Consider the following 20,216-nt stretch of genomic DNA (forward strand, 5'->3'; position numbering starts at 1 on the left):
TGTAACCATGCTTTATTCACAGTTAGAAACCAGACAATGACTTTGGAGCATGGCCTAATAAGAACCCAGCATTTGCCTCTCTTTCTGGCATTGCTGATGCTCTTGAGAGCATTGGCCAGGACATTCATACGCACCATTGTGGCGGCACAGAAAGATGGCAGAAAGAGCTGATGTCTCTTAAATCTCTTTTAATCTATAAAATTTATTTTTTTCCTGTTTATTTGTTGATTAAACCAGGCAGTTTGTCCTGAAATCTCCCACTGTGTAGACTTTGCCAATTGAAACTCCATGGTGTTCTTTAATGATTATTTCCTATATAAATTAGTAGTAAGACTGAGAAGTTTGATCAGATTCAGGTTTTTTTTTTTTTAAAGATGACCGGTAAGGGGATCTTAACCCTTGACTTGGTGTTGTCAGCACCACGCTCACCCAGTGAGCCAACCGGCCATCCCTATGTGGGATCCGAACCCGTGGCCTTGGTGTTATCAGCACCGCACTCTCCCGAGTGAGCCACAGGGCCGGCCCAGATTCAGGTTAATTTTTTCAGCAAGAATATTAATAGGTGTTTTGTGTACTTCAATCAGGAAACACGTAATGATTGACTGTCTCTCTTTTTTGTGACTGACAATCAATGCCTAGGGCTAACTCTACAATTCTTCCTTAATTTATTATTTGTAATACTTCTTCAGAAATTTCCCATTATCAACTATGGTTTTCCTGAAGTACAGACTATAGAGGAAAGTTATGATGTTTGATTTTTGTCTGTTTTTTTTTAACCAGTTTTCAAAATAATGAGCTAGTTCCCTAGCATACAAGATGAATTGTTTTTCAAGTATCAATATGAATTCAAGGATTTAAATGTATTTTTTATATTTCAATCCATTGTAGTTATTATTCCAGTTAATGCTCAAGTTATCCTAACTTTGGCCAAAGGGAGCCTCTTTACAAGTATATTGTCTGTTGAATTGTTCTGATACAACCTCAGAAACCTTTGAGAGTTTCCCTGTCATTTTATATGACAAGATGTTCCAAGCTCATCTTGTACTATTCTTGCTTCAGGCCTGGAATCAGTCTAATCTCCAAGGAAACCTGATCATTTTTAGTGGGAAATGTTTAGAGATTACAACCTGAGTACTACAGATGCTCATCGTGACTAGGCTGATCACTGACTTTAGCCCAGTGATTCTGATTTTGGAGGGCCTAAAGAACTATGAGAGAATAAATTTCTGTTGTTTTAAGCTATTGAGTTCAAGATAATTTGTTATAGCTGCCACAAAACCTTAATACAAATACCAATATTGTTACTAACAATATGATTACTAAACTTTTTTGCGATTTTTTTTTTTTGTCCCTAGGATATATCGCAATATGAATGTATGGTTAAATTACTGTTTTAAAAGATAATTTGTTATAGCTGCCACAAAACCTTAATACAAATACCAATATTGTTACTAACAATATGATTACTAAACTTTTTTGCGATTTTTTTTTTTGTCCCTAGGATATATCGCAATATGAATGTATGGTTAAATTACTGTTTTAAAAGCAATTAAAATAATTCCTGTGTAGTTATGCTACCAATATGATCTATTTGTTTCATTTTGCTTTTGATTTTTATGGACATAAAAAAGTTTTGGTTTAGTTTTGTTTTATAATTATGTAAAACATTTTCTTGGTTCCAAAGTCAAATCTATAAAACAAGATACTGTCAGAAAGATACTAGCTTCTACCAGTCTGTTCCCATCTCCTATAAGTAACCATAATTTTTAAGGTTTCTACACCCACCTTTTTTTAAATACATAAGCTGATATGTGTATATCTGTATCCCCATTCCTTTCTCAGAGAAAATGTGGCTGACATATACCCTGTTTATTCACTTGGCTTTTTCCTCTTACACAGAGAGCATCACTAGTGGTATATATAAAGACAGTGATCATTCCTTTTTACAACTACATAGTACTTCAATGTGTGGATTGTTTCTAGTCTTTTACTATTTACAAATAGTGGTGCAATGAATAGCCTTGTGAGGATACCTCTCAGAATATTTTGACATTACCTTTGGGACAGATTCCTAGAAATGGCATTGCTGAGACAAGGGTAAATGTTAATTTTGGTAGATACTACAGAATTCCCCTCCATATGGGTTGTATCGATTTGCATTTTACCAGCCCTGCCAATAGAGTCTTCCATCTAGCATCTGGGACTACCAGCTGTGTGAATATAGGCAAGTCACTTAGCCTTTTTAAACCTTTGTTTCTTCATCTGTAAAATGGGATGTGAACATATCCTACTTAATGAGGTTTTTATAAGGATTAAGTGAAAAAATATATGTATTTAGCACAGTGCCTGGAACAAATTATGTCCTCAATAAATGTCATCTGCTGTGATCAGAGAACTGTGATAGTTAATGCAAGAATATTAAAAAGACTCTCATGAAATTTGGCTTTTATAAATTATAACATTTAGTAGATTTACTTTCCCAATTTTATTGGACAGACTAATTTTAAAATTAGTGTGTTCTCTGAATGATGGCAGTAGAAATTGGGTGATAGAGTGTAGTTAATCTAGGATTAAAGAGACATTCATACATTGATTATCTACTCTGTGATAACACATGATGATCAAGAGTTGATAGTATTCTGGTCAGAAAATGTTAATACTGGATACATCTTTGGGGAACTGCAGTCAGCACTACAGAGTTCAAAAGTTATTTTTCTTCCAAAGGAGCTCATTTCCATGTGGAAATAAAAACAATAACCTGCATATCTGGTGATATTAAGAAATTATTATTTCTTGGGCTGGCTGGTTTCTAACACCAACATCAAGGGTTCAAATTCCCAAACCAGCCAGCTGCCAAAACCAAAAAAGAATTAAAACATAAGAGATCATTGTTTTTTTGGGTGTGATGATGATTTTCATAAAGTATCCTGATCTTTTAGCAATACATACTGAATATTTATAGACAAAATGATACGATGCCTGGGACTTGCTTCAAAATAGTATGGAGGGATTGTATGGGAGTATAGATAAAACAAGATCAGTTATGAGTCAATAACTGTTCATGCTGGGTGATAAGTACATGGAGATACTCTTCTGTCCCTTTTGTATGTTTAAATTTTTCCATAATAAAAAGTTTTTTTGAAAGACTGCTTACGTAAAATAAATGGAGCTAGTATGGACAAAAATAAATTTATGTACACTATGTCTTTTGCATTTGAAGAAAACATTATTAACCTAAAACAAATGCAAATAAACAGAAAAAACACCATTTGAAAGAGTACCTTTCTTAGCCTGATCAAACCTAAAATACTACTAGAGATCAGATAAACCTGAAAAAAAAAGTGTATGTCAGTAATCATTTATTTAGCATTTACCAGAAAACACTTTTACGATTGGAGAGTAAAAGATCAAAAGTTTAAATTATATTTTAAAAGGTGCTGAACACAGGTTAGCAAGAAAGAACAACAATAACGTCATGTGCAAAGCAACGATGAGATATAATTGTGAGATGAATGATCTCCAAAACAGAATGAAAGAAGGGTTAGTTTAAGAAAGAAGCCACTTAGGAGGCCTTCAGAATTGGCGTGGAATTAAATATGCATCATTCTCCACCAAACCACTTTTAACATCCTTTACCTATCAATAGTACCACTATTTAAATTACCTATACTCCAGCGTAGTAAGCGGCCCAATATTTTTTTTTTGTTCTTCCTTTGAAATGCCTCTCCTATTCTTCCTGTCATTTGTATTCTCATGGCCATATCCTTAGACCAGGTTCCATCACTTGATGCCTATTTTACTAAAACTACTTCTCCATTAATACAAGGGTACTTCAGAAAGTTCATGGGAAAGTTGAATTAAAAGATAATACAAATTCTTCCATGAAATGTTTGAAGACCCCTCATATGCTTGCTTATATTCTCTCACCCTTCCAGTTTTCTTGGGTGCCATCGCTAGTTGAACTTTCCTAAAATGCTGCTCTTTCCTCAAATGACTCATCAGCTCAAAAATCCTCAATGACTATTGCTGGAGTATCAAATGAAAATTCATTGGCCTGACATTCAGGTCTCCTTAGTACTGGCTCCAATTTACCTATTCATTTCTTACCAACGTCTAACCTACAATATGAAATCTCTACGAATTGAGGCATTCCCCACATGCTTTTGCTTAAGCCACTATTGTCATGAACTGACTTGTCCTTCAAGCCTGGGCTCATTTCTCCTGACTTAGGTAGCTCTCTCTTCCTTCTTTTTTTTTTTTTTTCCTTTTTGTCTTTTTTCGTGTCCGGCAACGGATCGCAACCCTCAGTGTCACGCCCGCACCGGACCAGGACCAGCAACGGGATTGCAACCCTTGGTGCTGCGCCCACACCTCGCTCAGCCAGTGAGCGGGAACCGGTCTGTATGTGGGATCCGAACCCTCGGCAGGAGCGCCGCCACGCTCCCAAGCGGCACACTGTAGCAGTGCGCCACCGGGCCGGCCCTCTCTCTTCCTTCTTTGAACAATGTAGTAGACAAAAACAGTGCTTCTCAAACTTTAATATGTATGTGAATCCCCGAGAGCCTTGTTAAAATGCAGACTCTAATTCAGTAGTTCTGGGATGGGGCCTGAGATTCTGTATTTCTAACAAAACTTCCAGGTGATGATGATGCTGATGCTGCCAATCTGTGAATTACACTTTGGTACAAGAACATTTTGACATTTCAGGATCTACTACCTAATTAGCTAAATTTAAAAATGTATGTCTTGGCACTTCTCCCCAATATGGCTATAAATGATTTGCATTTCCTTTACATCAAGATGCCAAACAAATCCAACTCAATTCAACATTTATGAAAGCCCATTCATTATGTAATAAGCACTGTCCTATGTGCTGATAGAAAAATGGGGGGGGGGGAAGTACTCAGTCTTTTGAGTACACAGTATAGGAAAATGAGATAACAAATTTAAATTATTATTAGTACACAAACACAGGATAGAAACTAAAATGTGCTAAACTGAGAATGAATGGGCTACAGTGAATCAAATTTATAAGTCAATAAAAAAGATACTAAAACAATAAGAAAACATATCCAGTCAGTTCTAAAATAGTCATTTGGGATCCAAATGCCTGGGTGTAAAAACAGAAATAGGCTAAATTTTTTGCTTTCTTCTTCTCTAAACCTGATTGGTATAAGGAGTAAAGGAGGGACAACAGCTCTTAAGAATAATCAGATGGGCCAAGGGCAAAAGGGGTCAGGGTCAAAACAAAGGGAAAAAAATCTGTAAATAATCTATGAGATAAATTAATAATAATTTTAAAGGTAACACATAGTTACAGTACCAAAGTCTCAAGAAATTGTTCCAGTGACAAAGTCCTATTTCTACATTCTTTTTTTTTTTTTTTTTCCTTTTTGTCTTTTTTTTACTGACCGGCAACGGGATTGCAACCCTCGGTGTTGCACCCACACTGTGCTCAGCCAGTGAGCGGGAACCGGTCTCCACATGGGATCCAAACCCTCGCTGGGAGCGCCGCCGCACTCCCAATTGGCGCACTCTCCAGTGCGCCACCGGGCCGGCCCCTATTTCTGCATTCTTTAGCTGCTATATTAAATCTCACCTTTAAGGGCCTAGAGGAATTATGTCACTAAGATTTCAAAACAGAATGAAAATAAAGCAAAGACTATCAGCATATAAGAAAGCGAATTTTGGTACATTTTGAATGAAAAATGTAGTTACATAAAGGATTAGAATGCATTTCCATTTCCAGGAGTGTACCTTATAGAAATACTTGCACAAGTGCAAAATTATGTATTACAGCATTATTTGTAATAGGAAAAGGTAAAAAACAATCTAAATGTTCATCAAGAAGGGACAGGTGAAATTGATCATGGATATCCATACAAGAAGTGTTATTCAGCTATTAAAAATGAAGCAGCTTTTTTTTTTTTTTAACTCATATATGAAATCATCTCCAACACATATTAAGTGGAAAAAAGCAAGGAGTAAAATTTCATAGGTAGTTTGCAACCATATGTGTAAAAAATACACTTATTTTCTTGTATGTGTATAAAATATCCCTGAAAGGATACTCAACTAAGTAGAAACCAGTGGCTGCTTCCTGGAAGGACAGCTGGAGCATAAAGAAGAGACTTTCTTTGCACCTTCAGACCTTTTAGAACTGCATGTATCATCTATTCAAAGTAGATTTAAGTTTTTGTTAAAAGCTAAACAAACCCCAGGTGACTCAACAAATTACTCAACTGTGCCCAAGTGAATAATGAGACTATACTGGTGAGCCAGAGTTTTCATTTTTTTTTTCTTTCCCCATTCTCTGTCAACAACCACTTTTAAAAGTCTAGAAAATCATTCTTGGTTCTCCAAACCATCTCCACCCAATGAGTCAGCTAGTAAAAGGGGCAGGTCTCACTATGGGTGTCTCACAGATGGCATGAAGCCCAGGAAAATAAGAAGCAGCTGTTGCAGACTTGGGGGGGGGGGGGGGGGGAGAGGAGGGTGACTGAAGATGGGTAAGAGCAGACACACGTTTCTAAAACCGGCCTCTAGGTCTGGAAGGACCATTTAAATCGGTCAGTGATTCGGGTAAAGAACGTGGAAGCCTGGCTTGTCCTGGCATGGACAGGTAGGCAGCCACCCACCGCTGAGGAATGGAAGGTGGCTTAAGTGTGCAGTGGCCAAAATTCTCTCTTCTACCTGCCTATCTAGCCTTGAATCTCGTGCCTTGCTTGAGAGGTAACTCACTACACTCTTTATGTAATTAGGACAAATTACTTCACCAGATTAGCTCCCCATCAGCTGGCGGAAATTAGGGAGTTTAAAGGCAATCGGAAGATACAGTGTTTCCGGCCCGTCATGGTGGGCACCAGCCACCTGCCCCTCTGTACCGTGGTTTCCTGGGGAAGTGTTCAACACAGGACCGGCAGCTATCAGCACACGTGTGCTGCTGGCCCGGGAGCAGGAATCAGATCTGGAATGCTGTTTTCTAAAACAGGTTCCAAGAACTGGTTGTCCCTATGTACAACCTAAGCCTTGTGCACTCGGTCCTAAGGTTCGCTAAGCACAGTACAAAATTACCAAGTTTCTCTAAGCTTGCTGTGTCACCGCAAAGTCCAGTCACCAAACAGCTCTCGGTGCTGCCCTCTGGTCGCTTCGGCAGGGCCACCCTCTGGCCTCGGCCCCTCCACCTGCGCTCCCTCGGATCTCCCCACCGCCCAGGAGCACAGAGGACCGGCGCACAGGACTTCCGGCCGCCTCGGCCGTCCCACCCGAACACGCCCCAACCCGGCGGCCGGGCCCCGAGACGCGCACACCGAGTCGCCGCCACCGGGAGGCCCACACGACCCCTCGGCCGCGCCCTGGCGCGGGGCACACGCAGAGCCCCGCCACCTCCGGGACGGCGGGCCCCAGAGCAGGCCGGGGACCAGGTGGCCGAGGAGGGCGGGGGGTGTGAAGCGCGAGCGCGGTTCCTCACCTGACCCCGGGAGCAGCGTCACAGCCCAACAGGGTCTCCCGCAAGATGGAGCCGGGGGCGGGCCCGGGGGCGGGGCGTCGCGGCCGTCGCGAGCCCGTTAGGATCGCGGCCGCAGCCGGGAACGCCCCCGGGGCCGGAGGGGGCGGCGCGGGGCCGGGGCTTCCGCCTCGCCCCGCCCCAGGGCTCCACTTGCAGGAAAAGATGCGCCCTTAGGGCGGCCCAGCCGATTTTACCACGTTTCTCGGCCCCGGGGACCCCACTCCAGCCCCTCTGGGCTCTCTCAAGTCACCCAGGAAATTGCAGCTGTTCGGGGCATCGGGGGGCCCCTTCAGTGCAGGGCGGCAGGGAGGAGCTGAGACCGGGAGGCCGGTGCAGCCTCTCCGCCTCCGGAATGCAGTCCTCTAGGTACCTTCTGAGACGGCGTTTTTCATTAGTCTCCTGTGAAACGAAGTAATAAGATTATTGGGGATTCAAGATAGTTGGACCTGGAGATGAACTAATCAAAGCTTCTCCAGAAGGGAATTGTTAAGTGATTCTAGGCTCGCCTCACGCGCTAGAGCATTAAACGCACACTAGCATTAAACATTTGAGGCTATTAAAAAGGGCTTGGAACGGTATCTTAAACTCGTTAAGGAGTTTGTATTTCAGAGCAAAAAACCAGTGAGCCACTTTTTACAGTAGTTCTCAGGGTGTGGTCCCCAGACCAGCAACATCACCTGGAAACTTGTTAGAAATGCAAATTCCTGGGCTCCACCTTAGATCGACTGAATCAAACTCCTGCAGTGGTACCCAGCAATGTTTTAACAAGCCCTCCAGGTGGTTCTGATGCAAACTAGAGTTTGACAACCGTCAGTCTATTACTTTACATGCTTTTCTACCCAAAAGCTTCCTCATGGGGGTGGAAAGAGTGGATTAAGATTTTAAGTGGGACGAGCAAGATACACATGGCCCCAAAATAGGAGTGATGTGGAAAGTACAAGAGGTCGGTCACTGCTAAAGTTAACAATGGTACACAAAACTATACAACACGCTGGGTACCCAGCATTAATTCCCCAGCTCCTAGACGTCTGTCTTCCTGCCAAATAACAGGACTTTCAATAACAGGACTACCCCAGAGACCTCCAGAATTTAAGCATTCCCTGAGAAGCCTGTCCTTACTCCTCTGTTTACACTACATGTGGAAAGTACAAGAGGTCGGTCACTGCTAAAGTTAACAATGGTACACAAAACTATACAACACGCTGGGTACCCAGCATTAATTCCCCAGCTCCTAGAAGTCTGTCTTCCTGCCAAATAACAGGACTTTCAATAACAGGACTGCCCCAGAGACCTCCAGAATTTAAGCATTCCCTGAGAAGCCTGTCCTTACTCCTCTGTTTACACTACTCCCTTGGTGAGCTCATCCCCACCCCTCTCTTTCTCCCTTAATTATCACCATAAGAGGATATTTTCTAAATCTCTTACCTCTAGTCCACCTTCCTGAGTTGTAGACCCAAACATCCAACAGCCTGTTCAGACACCATTATATTTCCCATTTTATCCTTTCAACTTGTCCTTTCCTGGCATACAAGGCACTCCAGGATCCTTTTCCTCATGCTTCCTCAGTCTAGAAAGCACTGCCCACCTTTTGACAATTATTCATCTATTAAGACTCAGTTCAAAGGTTGCCTATCTCCCTCCTGCTCCAAGAAACTCTTCCCGACTTCCTCCTCCTTTTCCTTGCCTTCCCTTAGGTAGACTTAATTACTCCCTGTTTGCCACCCAACTGTACCTTCTATAGATGTCCACTGTGACACATTTAACAGTGGAGTCCGAGGACATGAACATCAACCTCATAAACAGCAAAAACAAAAAACACCTCTGAAGGCCATTAAATGCTTCAGAGTTCATGTGAAATGGGAGCCATTACGCTTCTCCTAATCTGAACATCCCAATGTGTCAGAGTCTAAGTACACATACTTTTTGTACAGTTAGAACAGTAATTTTGTCCCTCAGGGGACACTTGGCAATTATATTTGGTTGTCGCAACTGGAAGGGAAGGGAATATTACTAGCATCCAGTGGATAGAGGCCAGGGATGCTACTAAATATCCTACAATACCTACAACAAAGAATTATTTAGTCCAGGGCCGGCCCGTGGCTCACTCGGTAGAGTGCGGTGCTGATAACACCAAGGCCCCGGGTTCGGATCCCACATAGGGATGGCCGGTTCGCTCACTGGGTGAGCGTGGTGCTGACAACACCAAGTCAAGGGTTAAGATCCCCTTACCGGTCATCTTTTAAAAAAAAAAAAAAGAATTATTTAGTCCAAAATGTCAACAGTGCTGAGGTTAAGAAACCCTGAGTCAAGAGTGACCTTTCTAACGAGTAAATCGGGTCATGTCATTCCCTTGATTAACCTCCTTTAATAGCTTCTCACTGGAACCAGAATAAAATCCAAACTCCTGACCATGGCATTAGGCCCTATACAATCTGGTCCATGTCTACCTCTCTCATCTCATCCCTTTTCACCTTCCTTCTCAAATCACTAAGCTTTGATTATAGTGGCCTTCTGTCAGAACATACCAAGCTTGTGCCCAAACACATGAAAGATTCTCAGAACCTTTGCATTTTGCTATTACTTCTACTAGGAATACTCTCCACTGTACGTGTCATCTCAAATGTCTTCTCCTCAGAAGTACTCCCTAAAAATTGTAGTATTAGTAGTTGCTACCACCACCAACACTGTTACTAGTTATACATACACTCATTACCCTATTGAAATTCTTCAAGGCATTTAAAAGCATTTGAAATAGTATGTTTACCATTTGTCTCCCCCACTAGAATGTAGCTCCGTGAGAACAGGGATATCTCCAGAGCCTAGTAATGTGTTCAATAAATAACTGATTGATTACAATAGGGCCCCAAAACCCAAGCCAACTATTTCAGCTAAGTAAACAAAGACTTCTTTCCAATACTGGAGGAAAATCAGCCTCTGATAGACCTACTGAGAGGACCTATGGCAGTGCTATTCTAAGGGATTTTCAGTAGTAGTTTTGCAAATAAGACTTTTTCACTTCAAATGCTACCTTAGAAAATACAACTCTATTGCCCTCGCTTAAGTGAGTCTCCTTTTAAACTGAAAACACTTTTAAGGGCAGAAGCCATCTTAGAATCCTCAGCATTTATCATGAAGCTTAGGTACCTGAACTTTTATGTACTATCATCATCATTCTACTAAGTTGAAAATTTTTGTGTCTACTGTTACTGTGTGGTTTCTGTCTCCTAATTAGACTTTGACAGATACATCACCCTCCTTCCATCACAATCAGTAACCAAAAATCCTATAGATTTTACTTTCATGTTCTAACTACAAAGTATCACTCTCTACTTATTTACTCCTTATAATTAGAAATTGCCTCTTCCTTTCCATGCCCACTGCTATAGCTAACACCTCATTACCTCTGTCTAAACCACGACAATAGCATACTAACTGGGTTTTCCACCACCAAACCATCTTACACAGTACTGCCATTTCAATCTACGTTTCTGGACAAAATTCAAAGTGGTATGTATTCAATAATAGCTACAATTAAGTACATATTATTTGCTAGGCATTGTGTTAAGCACTTAAATATTCTCACTTTTTACATTCTCTGAGATGTACAAAAAATTTTTGGGTAACAGCTTTATTGAGATATAACTCACCCAGGTAAAGTATACAATTCAATGGTTTTTAGTATGTTCAGAGTTGTGCATCCATTGCCACAATCAATTTTAGGATGGTTACATCACCCCAAAAAGAAACCCCATACCCTTCAGCCACTACCTCCAATACTTCCATTACTACCATTCTCCCATCCATACACAGCCATTAATCTACTTTTGTTTCCATGGACTTGCCTGTTCAGACATTTCATATAAATGCACTGATACGCCATGTGTCCTTTGTAACCGGCTTCTTTCACTTAATGTTTTCAAGGTTCATCCATGTTATATAGCATGAATTTTTATGGACAAATATTTCATTGTATGAATATACTACATTTTGCTTATCTATCCATAAGGTGATGAACGTTTGGTTTCTTTCCACCTTTGGGGTATAATGAATAATGCTATGTATGAATATTTGTGTACATGTTTTCCTTTCTCATGGGTACGTACCTATGAGTGGAGTTGCTGGATCAAATGGTAACTAAATGTTTAACTTTTTGAGGAATTGGCAGACTGTTTTCCAAAATGGCTGCACCATTTTACATTCCCACCAGGAGTTTAGGGGGTTCTGATTTCTCCATATCTTCATCAACACTTGTTACTGCTTTTTTTTTGCATGGGGACCTGAACCCTTGACCTTGGTGTTATTAGCACCCTGCTCTAACCAACTGAGCAAACCTGCCAGCCTTTGTCTTTTTTATTATAGCTATCACAGTGGGTATGAAGTGGTATCTCGTTGTGGTTCTGATTTCTATTTCCTCATGACTAATGATGTTGAGCATCTTTTCACATACTTATTGGCCATCTGTATATCTTCTTTGGAGAAATGTCTGTTCAGATCATTTGCCCATTTTTAAAATTGGGCTATTTGTCCTTTTAGGTTGTAAGAGTTCTTTATATATATTCTGGATACAAGTCCCTTATCAGATATATGATGTATGAATATTTTCTTCCACTCTTTTCACTTTCTTGATGGTGTTGTTTGAAGCACAGAATTTTAAATTTTGACAGTGTAATTTACACATTTTTATTTTGGTTGCTTGTGCTTTGGTGTCATATCTAAAAAAGCTTTGCCCAATACAAATTCATGAAGATTTACCCCTATATTTTCTTCTAAGAGTTTTATAGTTTTAGCTCTTTAGGTCTTTGAGCCATTTTGAGTTAATTTTTATATATTGTGTGAGCTGGGCATTCAACTTTATTCTTTTGCATGTGGATACCTAGTTGTCCCAGCATCATTTGTTAAAAAGTCTATTTTTTTTTTTTTACCAATGAATTGTTTTGGCAAACTTGTCAAAAATCAATTGACCATAAATGTAAGAATTTTCCTTTTTTCTTTTTGCTATTGTCTAAATGTTTTGTCTCCCCTACACCCAATTCATATGTTGAAATCCTAACCCTCAAGGTGATGGTATTAGGTGAGGCCTTTAGGAGATACTTAAGTCATGAGGGCAGAGTCCTCATGAATGGGATTAGTGCCCTTACAAAAGAGGCACAAGGGCGCTTGGTTGCCCCTTCCACCATGTGAGGACACAGTAAGAAGCCACCTTCTATAAACCAGGAAACAGGCCCTTATCAGACACCAAATCTGCCAATGCCTTAACCTTAATCTTCCCAGCTTCCAGAACTGTGATAAATAAATCTGTTGTTTATAAGCTACCCAGTTTATGATATTTGTTATGGCAGCCCAAACAGACTAAGACAATTCTCAATTCTATTTCATTGGTCCGTATGTCTGTCCTGTGCTAGTTCTACATTGTCTTGATTACTGTTGCTTTGTAGTAAGTTTTGAAACTGGTACCTGTGAGTCCTCCAACTTTGCAAATATTTTTGTTTGAGTACTAGATGTTATCTCCATTTTACAGATGAGGAAACAAGGCTTAGAGAAGTTTGGCTTTCCCAGGGGCACAAAAATATTTGATGGTTGCCCCAGGATTCAGTCAGATCTACATAAATCCAAAGCTGACCAGTAGGCTATGATCCTTCTATAATTTGGTCACAATCTACTGTCCAAACTTAATTTATACTAATCCCCCAACCTACCCTAAAATATTCCTTATGCTTTTCTACCTCCAAACTTCTGCTCCTGTTGTTCCTTCCATCTGGAATGCCCTGCCCTCTGTTTCATAAAATTCTAATTCACAATACTTTCACTACTAGTTAGCAAAGTGATCTGTCTTTCACTCTATTTCCTTAGCATTACAAGCCTCTCTCATGTTTTTTATTCCATATTATACCTTACAATAAAGATATCTCTGTATACATATTATTTCACTTCCTAGGTTAAGAATAAGGACCATGTCTCACTCACCTTTCTTTTTTTTGTCCTTTTTGAGACGGGCCGCACCGTGCTCAGCCAGTGAGCGCTGTGAGCACATTGGTCATCCCTATATAGGATCTGAACCCGCGGAGCGCCGCACTCTCCCGAGTGCGCCGCAGGCTCGGCCCTTCACTCACCTTTCTATGTCCCCAAAACCACAATACTGTAACTTTCACATGGTAAATACTAACTAAATGTTTTGAATGAATACATAAATTCTAAAATTAACCATAACATAGTGGGCAATAAGTGGGTATATGTTGTGTTGGGATGATGGGTTGTGTGTGTGTGAATGGCAAGGCTGTAGGAGTGTCCTACTCCTGAGGGAGTGATAAGAGAAGAATGACATCGAACAAGCATGTGGTAGAGTGGCAGGCCCAAACAGAGAGCTGATGTTAATCACACCCTTGGTAAGAGAGAAATTTCCAGTCTTGAGGTGTTGCGTGCAGATGAGTAATTCTTGTCAGTGAATAAGAAATAAAATAAAACAAGTGATTTAAGAAGTCCCAAACTGAGTTTATTGTAGTATAGAACACAGGATAACAAATAACTCCAGTATATTAAGGTAAAGTCTAATGTACCTGGGGATATCTAAAATACAACACCAGGGCTGCTCTCTAGGGTCAAAAGTCCCCAAGAGGAAATAAGAAAACGAGACATTTTTCTCAAAAAAGCCAAAATCCTTACAACCTCCCCCATGTTCCAAGAACTTCCCTGACTTATCCATTCTTGCACCACTAAAAGACATTAACACCTCTCCATTTTTTGGCCCAGATTTCTGGATAAGAAGAAAGTCTTTTTCAGAGGAATAAGATAGTTCTCATTCCCTCCTCAGTGCCATCTGGTTCCAGTCAAAAGATCGAACTTCCTAACAAAGGAAACTGTTGGGAACTCTAGGCTCTGGAAAGACTGACACCAGGGCCTCTCGCCACCTGCTACATCTAGAGTCCTATCTTTAGAAGCTATTGTGGCTAACCACATCATACAGGAGCTCTCATTTAGCTTAAAATCCTTACCCAGACAGTGAATGAGGTTTAGAACACAGTAGGTTTCAAACCTGGCAACATCCTGGCATCAGCAGGGTAATTTTATCACAACTTCCCATTTTCCAGACATCTACTCAGGACCTGGCTCAGCTATTTAAACCCCACCATCAACTTTATCTTCCAATTGCCTCTTATCCAGCTGCCAGGAGCTTCCAAGAAACATGATATAGTAGGCACAACAGTATACTGGCTGCTTGTTGGGGTTAGAATAGACCTGTTCAGGTTTGAGGGATGTGAAAGGGTTAGCTCCATAGGCAGTGATGTGTGTATCCAGGTCCACCAGAATCTGCAAAGAGGCTGCCAATTCCTGATGGCTGTGGGATAGAGAGAAGAAAAACTGCTCTACTGATTATGAGACACAGGGGAGAAATTGCTCAAAAGCCTGACATTTCTGTACTCATCAACCTCAAAAATTACCTAGGACCAGACTAGGCAAAGGCTATCCTTCCCTCCCAAATGTCTCACTAAACACCCAATTAACTAGCACTTTTCTCCAAGGGCATGAAAAAGCCCACATGTGGGAAGGAAAAACATCCTTACCAGAAGATAGATGAGCAAGGGGGAGCAAAATGAGCTCAATTTTATAAAGAGAGGTGGGAGTGAGTCAGGGAAGTATCATGAATAGGAAGAGGTAAAAAACCTGTAAACAGTAATCAATGTAGGGATCTCATAGTCACGAAGTAGCAGCAGAGTGGGCAGCCAAGCCTCCATCAAGTCCGGACAGGAATGGAAACCTATAGGAATGGGAATAGGGAGGAGAAAGGCTGAAGTGGACCTCAAGAGCAAGATAAGTCTTTCATTGTGTCTACCCCAATCCTTACCTTGCTTATCCCCAACACTCTTCTTCCAACCCAGGTTCTTCAATAGAAAATTCTGAACCCAGGTGTAGTATAAATGGCAAATTATCAAGCAAGGTTATCATCACATTGTATTCAATGAGATCAAATGAATGGGGTTCCAAAGATAGAAGATACAAGAGTCAGGATGGATAATTCTCAGGGGAGACAACCAGTATTCCCCTCAATCAATGATTCTTACCTGGATGGAATGCCACCACCAAATCTGGATGGGCTATCTGCCCAGTCTCTACCTGCTCCTCCCAGAAGTCATGATAGAGGCCCCTGTGGCCAATAAGCTGAATTGTGCCAGGTTCCAGGGATGAAGTTGAGGTGCTCTGTGAAAAGCCAGTAGCCACGTCTACACCCACCATGATCACACGGAAGCCAAGGTGTCCAGGAAACATGTAGCCAAGTTCATTATAGTCTCCAGGGCGAGTAAGAAATGTCTCCACATGGGAAGCACCAATCACATGCACTGTGCTTCCCCCAATCTTCCCAACCTCTATCCCCAAGGCCCTAACCCCTAGGCCCAGAGTCAACGGCCGTGACAGGGCATCTGTAAGCAGCCGCTTCAAAGAGCCCTGCAGGACATCCGGGTCTGGCCTTGGCCGTCCTACACTGGTCCATAGGGTGGTCATGGCATGACTACCTATCACAGCATCCAGTGTAGCATCTAGCTGTAACCCCCTCATAGAAAACCAGGTGTCCCAATCTTGTACAACTTCAGGTGGCCATGGCCAAGGTCCTGAAGGTAGGACGAAATCACCTGCAGGAAAGAAAGAATAAGAGTGACCTAATCCTTCCCTGGCTTCAAAATTACCTCCTCACTAATGACCACTATTTCCTCCATGTTTACTCTGCCAACTGTGACCAGGAGTGCCCCATTCCTTTCCCTTGTTCCCCATTTTTTTTAAAACAATATGCTTTCATTTCTTTCTCCAAATACAACCAACTATGACCATTATAGCAGAGTTCCCCAACACCACCACTCTACCTGTGACCAGAAGCCATTCCATGAGACGGTCCACAGCCACAAGACGAAGCTCTTGACAAACTGTCCTGTGTGCTGGCCAGTCTGACCTCTGGCACTCTGGACCACAGTAATAAACATTTCTGCACCTGAGAAAATGAGCCATAGAAATGGATGTTCCTATACCATAAAATTGATTGAGGGTGATAGGGGAAGGGACATATTCCTGCACCTAGGAAGAAAAATCAGTAACTGGGTAAGGAAGGTGGGGAGAGGAATGACAGCAGATGCACCAAATTTGGGGACTACATTTCACAGAAGAGGTAGGAGGGATGGGAATGTCATTATTCTATCAGAGTGACACCTTAGTCTCAATCTGGAGCAATTCACTTTTTACATCTTTTTCAGGAAAAAAAAAAAAAAAATCCCACCAGAAGTTTGCAGTTGCTCTTTTATCACAGGTATATCTTGACCCCAACCTCCCCAGAAGAGATGTGGTCTTATCCCTTGAATACTCAAGAAAGGGGTGATAGAGAAGATTGTACTGTGGTGTCTTGTCTCACTTCCTCATAACACCAAAAATAAGCACGGTTAGAAGGCTGCTTTAATCTCTCTGTAGCCTGGATCACACAAAATAAGGAATGGACCTTGTTATTCTGAAAACTCTTTGACCTTTCCTCTCGGAATGAGGTCTTATTATTGGGTCATTTCTGAATATCTCCCCTATTAGCCCTTCACAAGTCACCTTTTGCAGTGCCGGAGGACCTTGGAACCTGAAAGGCCACTAGGGAGTGCTCTACAGTGAGCACAGAATCGGAAAGTGTCCTCCATCCTCTGGAACATTTCTTGAGGACATTGAAATCCGAAGCCTGATACAGGGGTACCACCATCTATCACCAACCTGCAGAGACAGCATGGAGAAGGAGTGCAATAGGAAAAAGAATATGTATCTTCAAAATCTCTTATTCCCACACCTTGCTTCCTATACATTTCTACCTACTCCTATGTCTCCTACTCCCATCATTTCCTCATTTAAGCAAATTATATTTCTTCTGTAGTAATAAAACTGGCAAACGTCTGGATGAGAAAAATCCCTCATTGCAAATACTCCATACTGCCCAAATTATATTCCTCTCTATCTACCCTCTGAAATCAATTCTACCAGAGACAATATATCCCTCTTCCATAGAATTGGTCACTCACTTGTACTCTTCATAGCTTTTCATGTTCAGCTTTTGAAGGATCACCTGGGATAGACCAGGAACATTTTTCTCCAAGGAGAAGAAGCCAAGTGTATCAATGCTAGGGCCAGATTTGGGGAGTGTCAGAGGCACTGGGGTCACAACTGTGGGTGGAGCCACTGATAAGGGGGGTTTCCTGTGCCTTTGTCGCCGGGACCGTGGAGCCATGTCCTGTCCAATGATACCTGGGGACCATATGCAGAACAGACATGAAATGGAATTTTGCAAGCTGGACACATATGATTTGTTTTCAGATGCTTGACCTTTTACTTCTCATTCTAGTCTCTCAGATGCAGGTTATTGGTAAGATTTATTTAGTATTTGCTGATTATTAATCACCATAGGCAATTGTGAAAAACAGAGGAGAAATAATTATATATAAATATAATTTGTACATATATGTGTTACAAATGAAGTTCTACTATAATATGACTATGTAAGTACATGTATAGAAAAAGGTCTGCCAGTGCTCACAGAAAACTAATAACAGTGATTAACCGAGTAGGGGAAGAAGGTAGTGGGATAGGAACTGGGTTGATCAAAGTGGACTTTAGATTTATCTGTTATGGTTGACTTTTTTTTTTGCAACTGGCCAGTACAGGGATCCAAACCCTTGACCTGGAATTATCAGCAGCATGCTCTACTGAGTGAACTAACTGGCCAGCCCTTTTGACTTTTTTATAAGGAAAATATATTCATATATTTTTAGTGTATTTTAAAAATCAGCTTAAAAAAGAGAAAACTACCATCTAATTGGAGAATTAGCTGATCTAATCCAGTTGGGGAGATAAAACGCTCATTTTAAAGGACCTATTGTCACATTTACAAGCAATAAACCAAGTAGAAATTAAATGCAATACAAAATGAGCACCAAAAAGAGTTATGCAGTCAAAGCAAGATAGGCAAATTATAAGAAAAATTTCCTAAAGAGCTGAGTTTTGATGTAGAACTAAGCCCACATCCACCCACTACGTAGGTGAGACTCTGTGCCTTCCTTCCTGTCTCATCTTCTCTCATGCTTTCCAGAAGGGCTAAGTAGACAAAAGGGACCACATCGGGAAAAGTTAAAACATTCATTAATTCAAGATATTTTTACTGATAAATATAAAATAATTTGCAAAATACTGAATGGAAACAAATATGAAAAATATACATCTCATCTAAATGTCTTGTACAGGAATAGATGTAAACTATAAGGCACTACATAAATCCTATAAAAAAGTGAAACTAAAGCACTAATTGGAGATCAGAAGAAGAAATTCTCTTCAGCGGGCGAGCTAAAGAAAGACTTCATGAAGCAGGCAGCATGTGAAACAGACCTTGAAAGATAGGAATATTTTGAATACATGGAGATGGGGGAAAAGGAATTCTAAGTACAAAGGAGATCATGAGCATTGAAATGCAGACAGGAACATTCTAAGAATTAATGAAGTAGAATGAGTTTAAATGTTAAGTCTATAGACCTAAATGTAAGAGCTAAAACCATAAAACTCTTAGAAGAAAACATTGGGGAAAAGCTCCATGACATGGATTTGGACACAATTTCTTGTATATAAAACCAAAAACACAGATAATAAGAAAAAATAGATAAATAGGATTACATCAAAACTAAAAACTTGGGGGCTGGCCCGTGGCTCACTCGGGAGAGTGTGGTGCTGATAACGCCAAGGCCACGGGTTCGGATCCCATATAGGGATGGCCGGTTAGCTCACCTTGGTGCTGACAACACTGAGTCAAGGGTTAAGTTACCCTTACCGGTCATCTTTTAAAAAAAAAAAAAAAAACTAAAAACTTTTGTGCATGAAATGATACTATCAACACAGTGAAATGACACCCCAGGAATGAAAGAAAATATCTGCAAATCATGTATATGATAAGGGGTTAATATTCAGAATATATAAAGAACTCCTATAATTCAACAACAACAACAACAACAACAAACAACTAAAACATGGGCAAAGTATTTGAATAGATATTTTTCCAAAGAACATATGTAAATGGACAATAAACACAAGAAAATATGCTCATTAGCCATTAGGGAAATGCAAATCAAAACCCCAATGAGGTATCACTTCATACCCACTAGGATGGCTATTACCAAAAAAACAGAAAACAACAGGTGTCGATGAGGACATAGAGTAATTGGAACCCTGTGCACTGCTGGTGGGAATGTGAAATGGTATAGCCACAATAGAAAACAGTATGTCAGTTCCTCAGAAAGTTAAACATAGAAATACTGTATGACCCAGCAATTTCATTCTTAGGTATATAACAAAATAATTAAAAATAGGTACTCAAACAAATGCTTATACACAAATGTGCATAACAGCATTATTCACAATAGCCAAAAGGTAGAAACAACCCACAGGTCCATCAATGGATGAATGGATAAACAAATTGGAATATACACACACACACACACTCGTGTACATATATATGAGAATATTATTCATTCAGCCATAAAAGGAAATGAAATACCGATATGTGCTACAATATAGATAAGCCTCAAAAACATTATGCTAAGTGAAAGAAGCCTGACACAAAAGGTGACATGTTGCATGATGCCATTTATATGAAATATCCAGAATAGGTAAATCCAGTGACAGAAAGCAGATTGGTGGTTGCCAGGAGCTGGGT

At 40.6% G+C, this 20,216-nt stretch overlaps 1 protein-coding gene across 2 annotated transcripts in view; it reads right to left on the minus strand.

The window, feature by feature from the left end:
- Positions 1-13,978: 13,978 nt before the first annotated feature.
- The window catches only part of MSS51 (MSS51 mitochondrial translational activator), a 10,028-nt gene continuing 3,790 nt past the window's right edge, over positions 13,979-20,216 (minus strand). For both annotated transcript variants that reach the window (XM_008582175.1, XM_008582174.1), the window contains 6 exons: positions 17,542-17,764; positions 17,084-17,239; positions 16,363-16,487; positions 15,568-16,134; positions 15,170-15,263; positions 13,979-14,843 (listed from right to left, as the gene is read on the minus strand). In XM_008582175.1, the coding sequence (XP_008580397.1) occupies positions 14,624-14,843; positions 15,170-15,263; positions 15,568-16,134; positions 16,363-16,487; positions 17,084-17,239; positions 17,542-17,747 (1,368 nt within the window). In that variant the 5' untranslated portion in view covers positions 17,748-17,764 and the 3' untranslated portion in view covers positions 13,979-14,623. The remainder of the gene's footprint in view (positions 14,844-15,169; positions 15,264-15,567; positions 16,135-16,362; positions 16,488-17,083; positions 17,240-17,541; positions 17,765-20,216) is intronic.

This window comes from Galeopterus variegatus, unplaced genomic scaffold (genome assembly GCF_000696425.1).
Source record: "Galeopterus variegatus unplaced genomic scaffold, G_variegatus-3.0.2 Scaffold2529, whole genome shotgun sequence".
Taxonomy (NCBI): domain Eukaryota; kingdom Metazoa; phylum Chordata; class Mammalia; order Dermoptera; family Cynocephalidae; genus Galeopterus; species Galeopterus variegatus.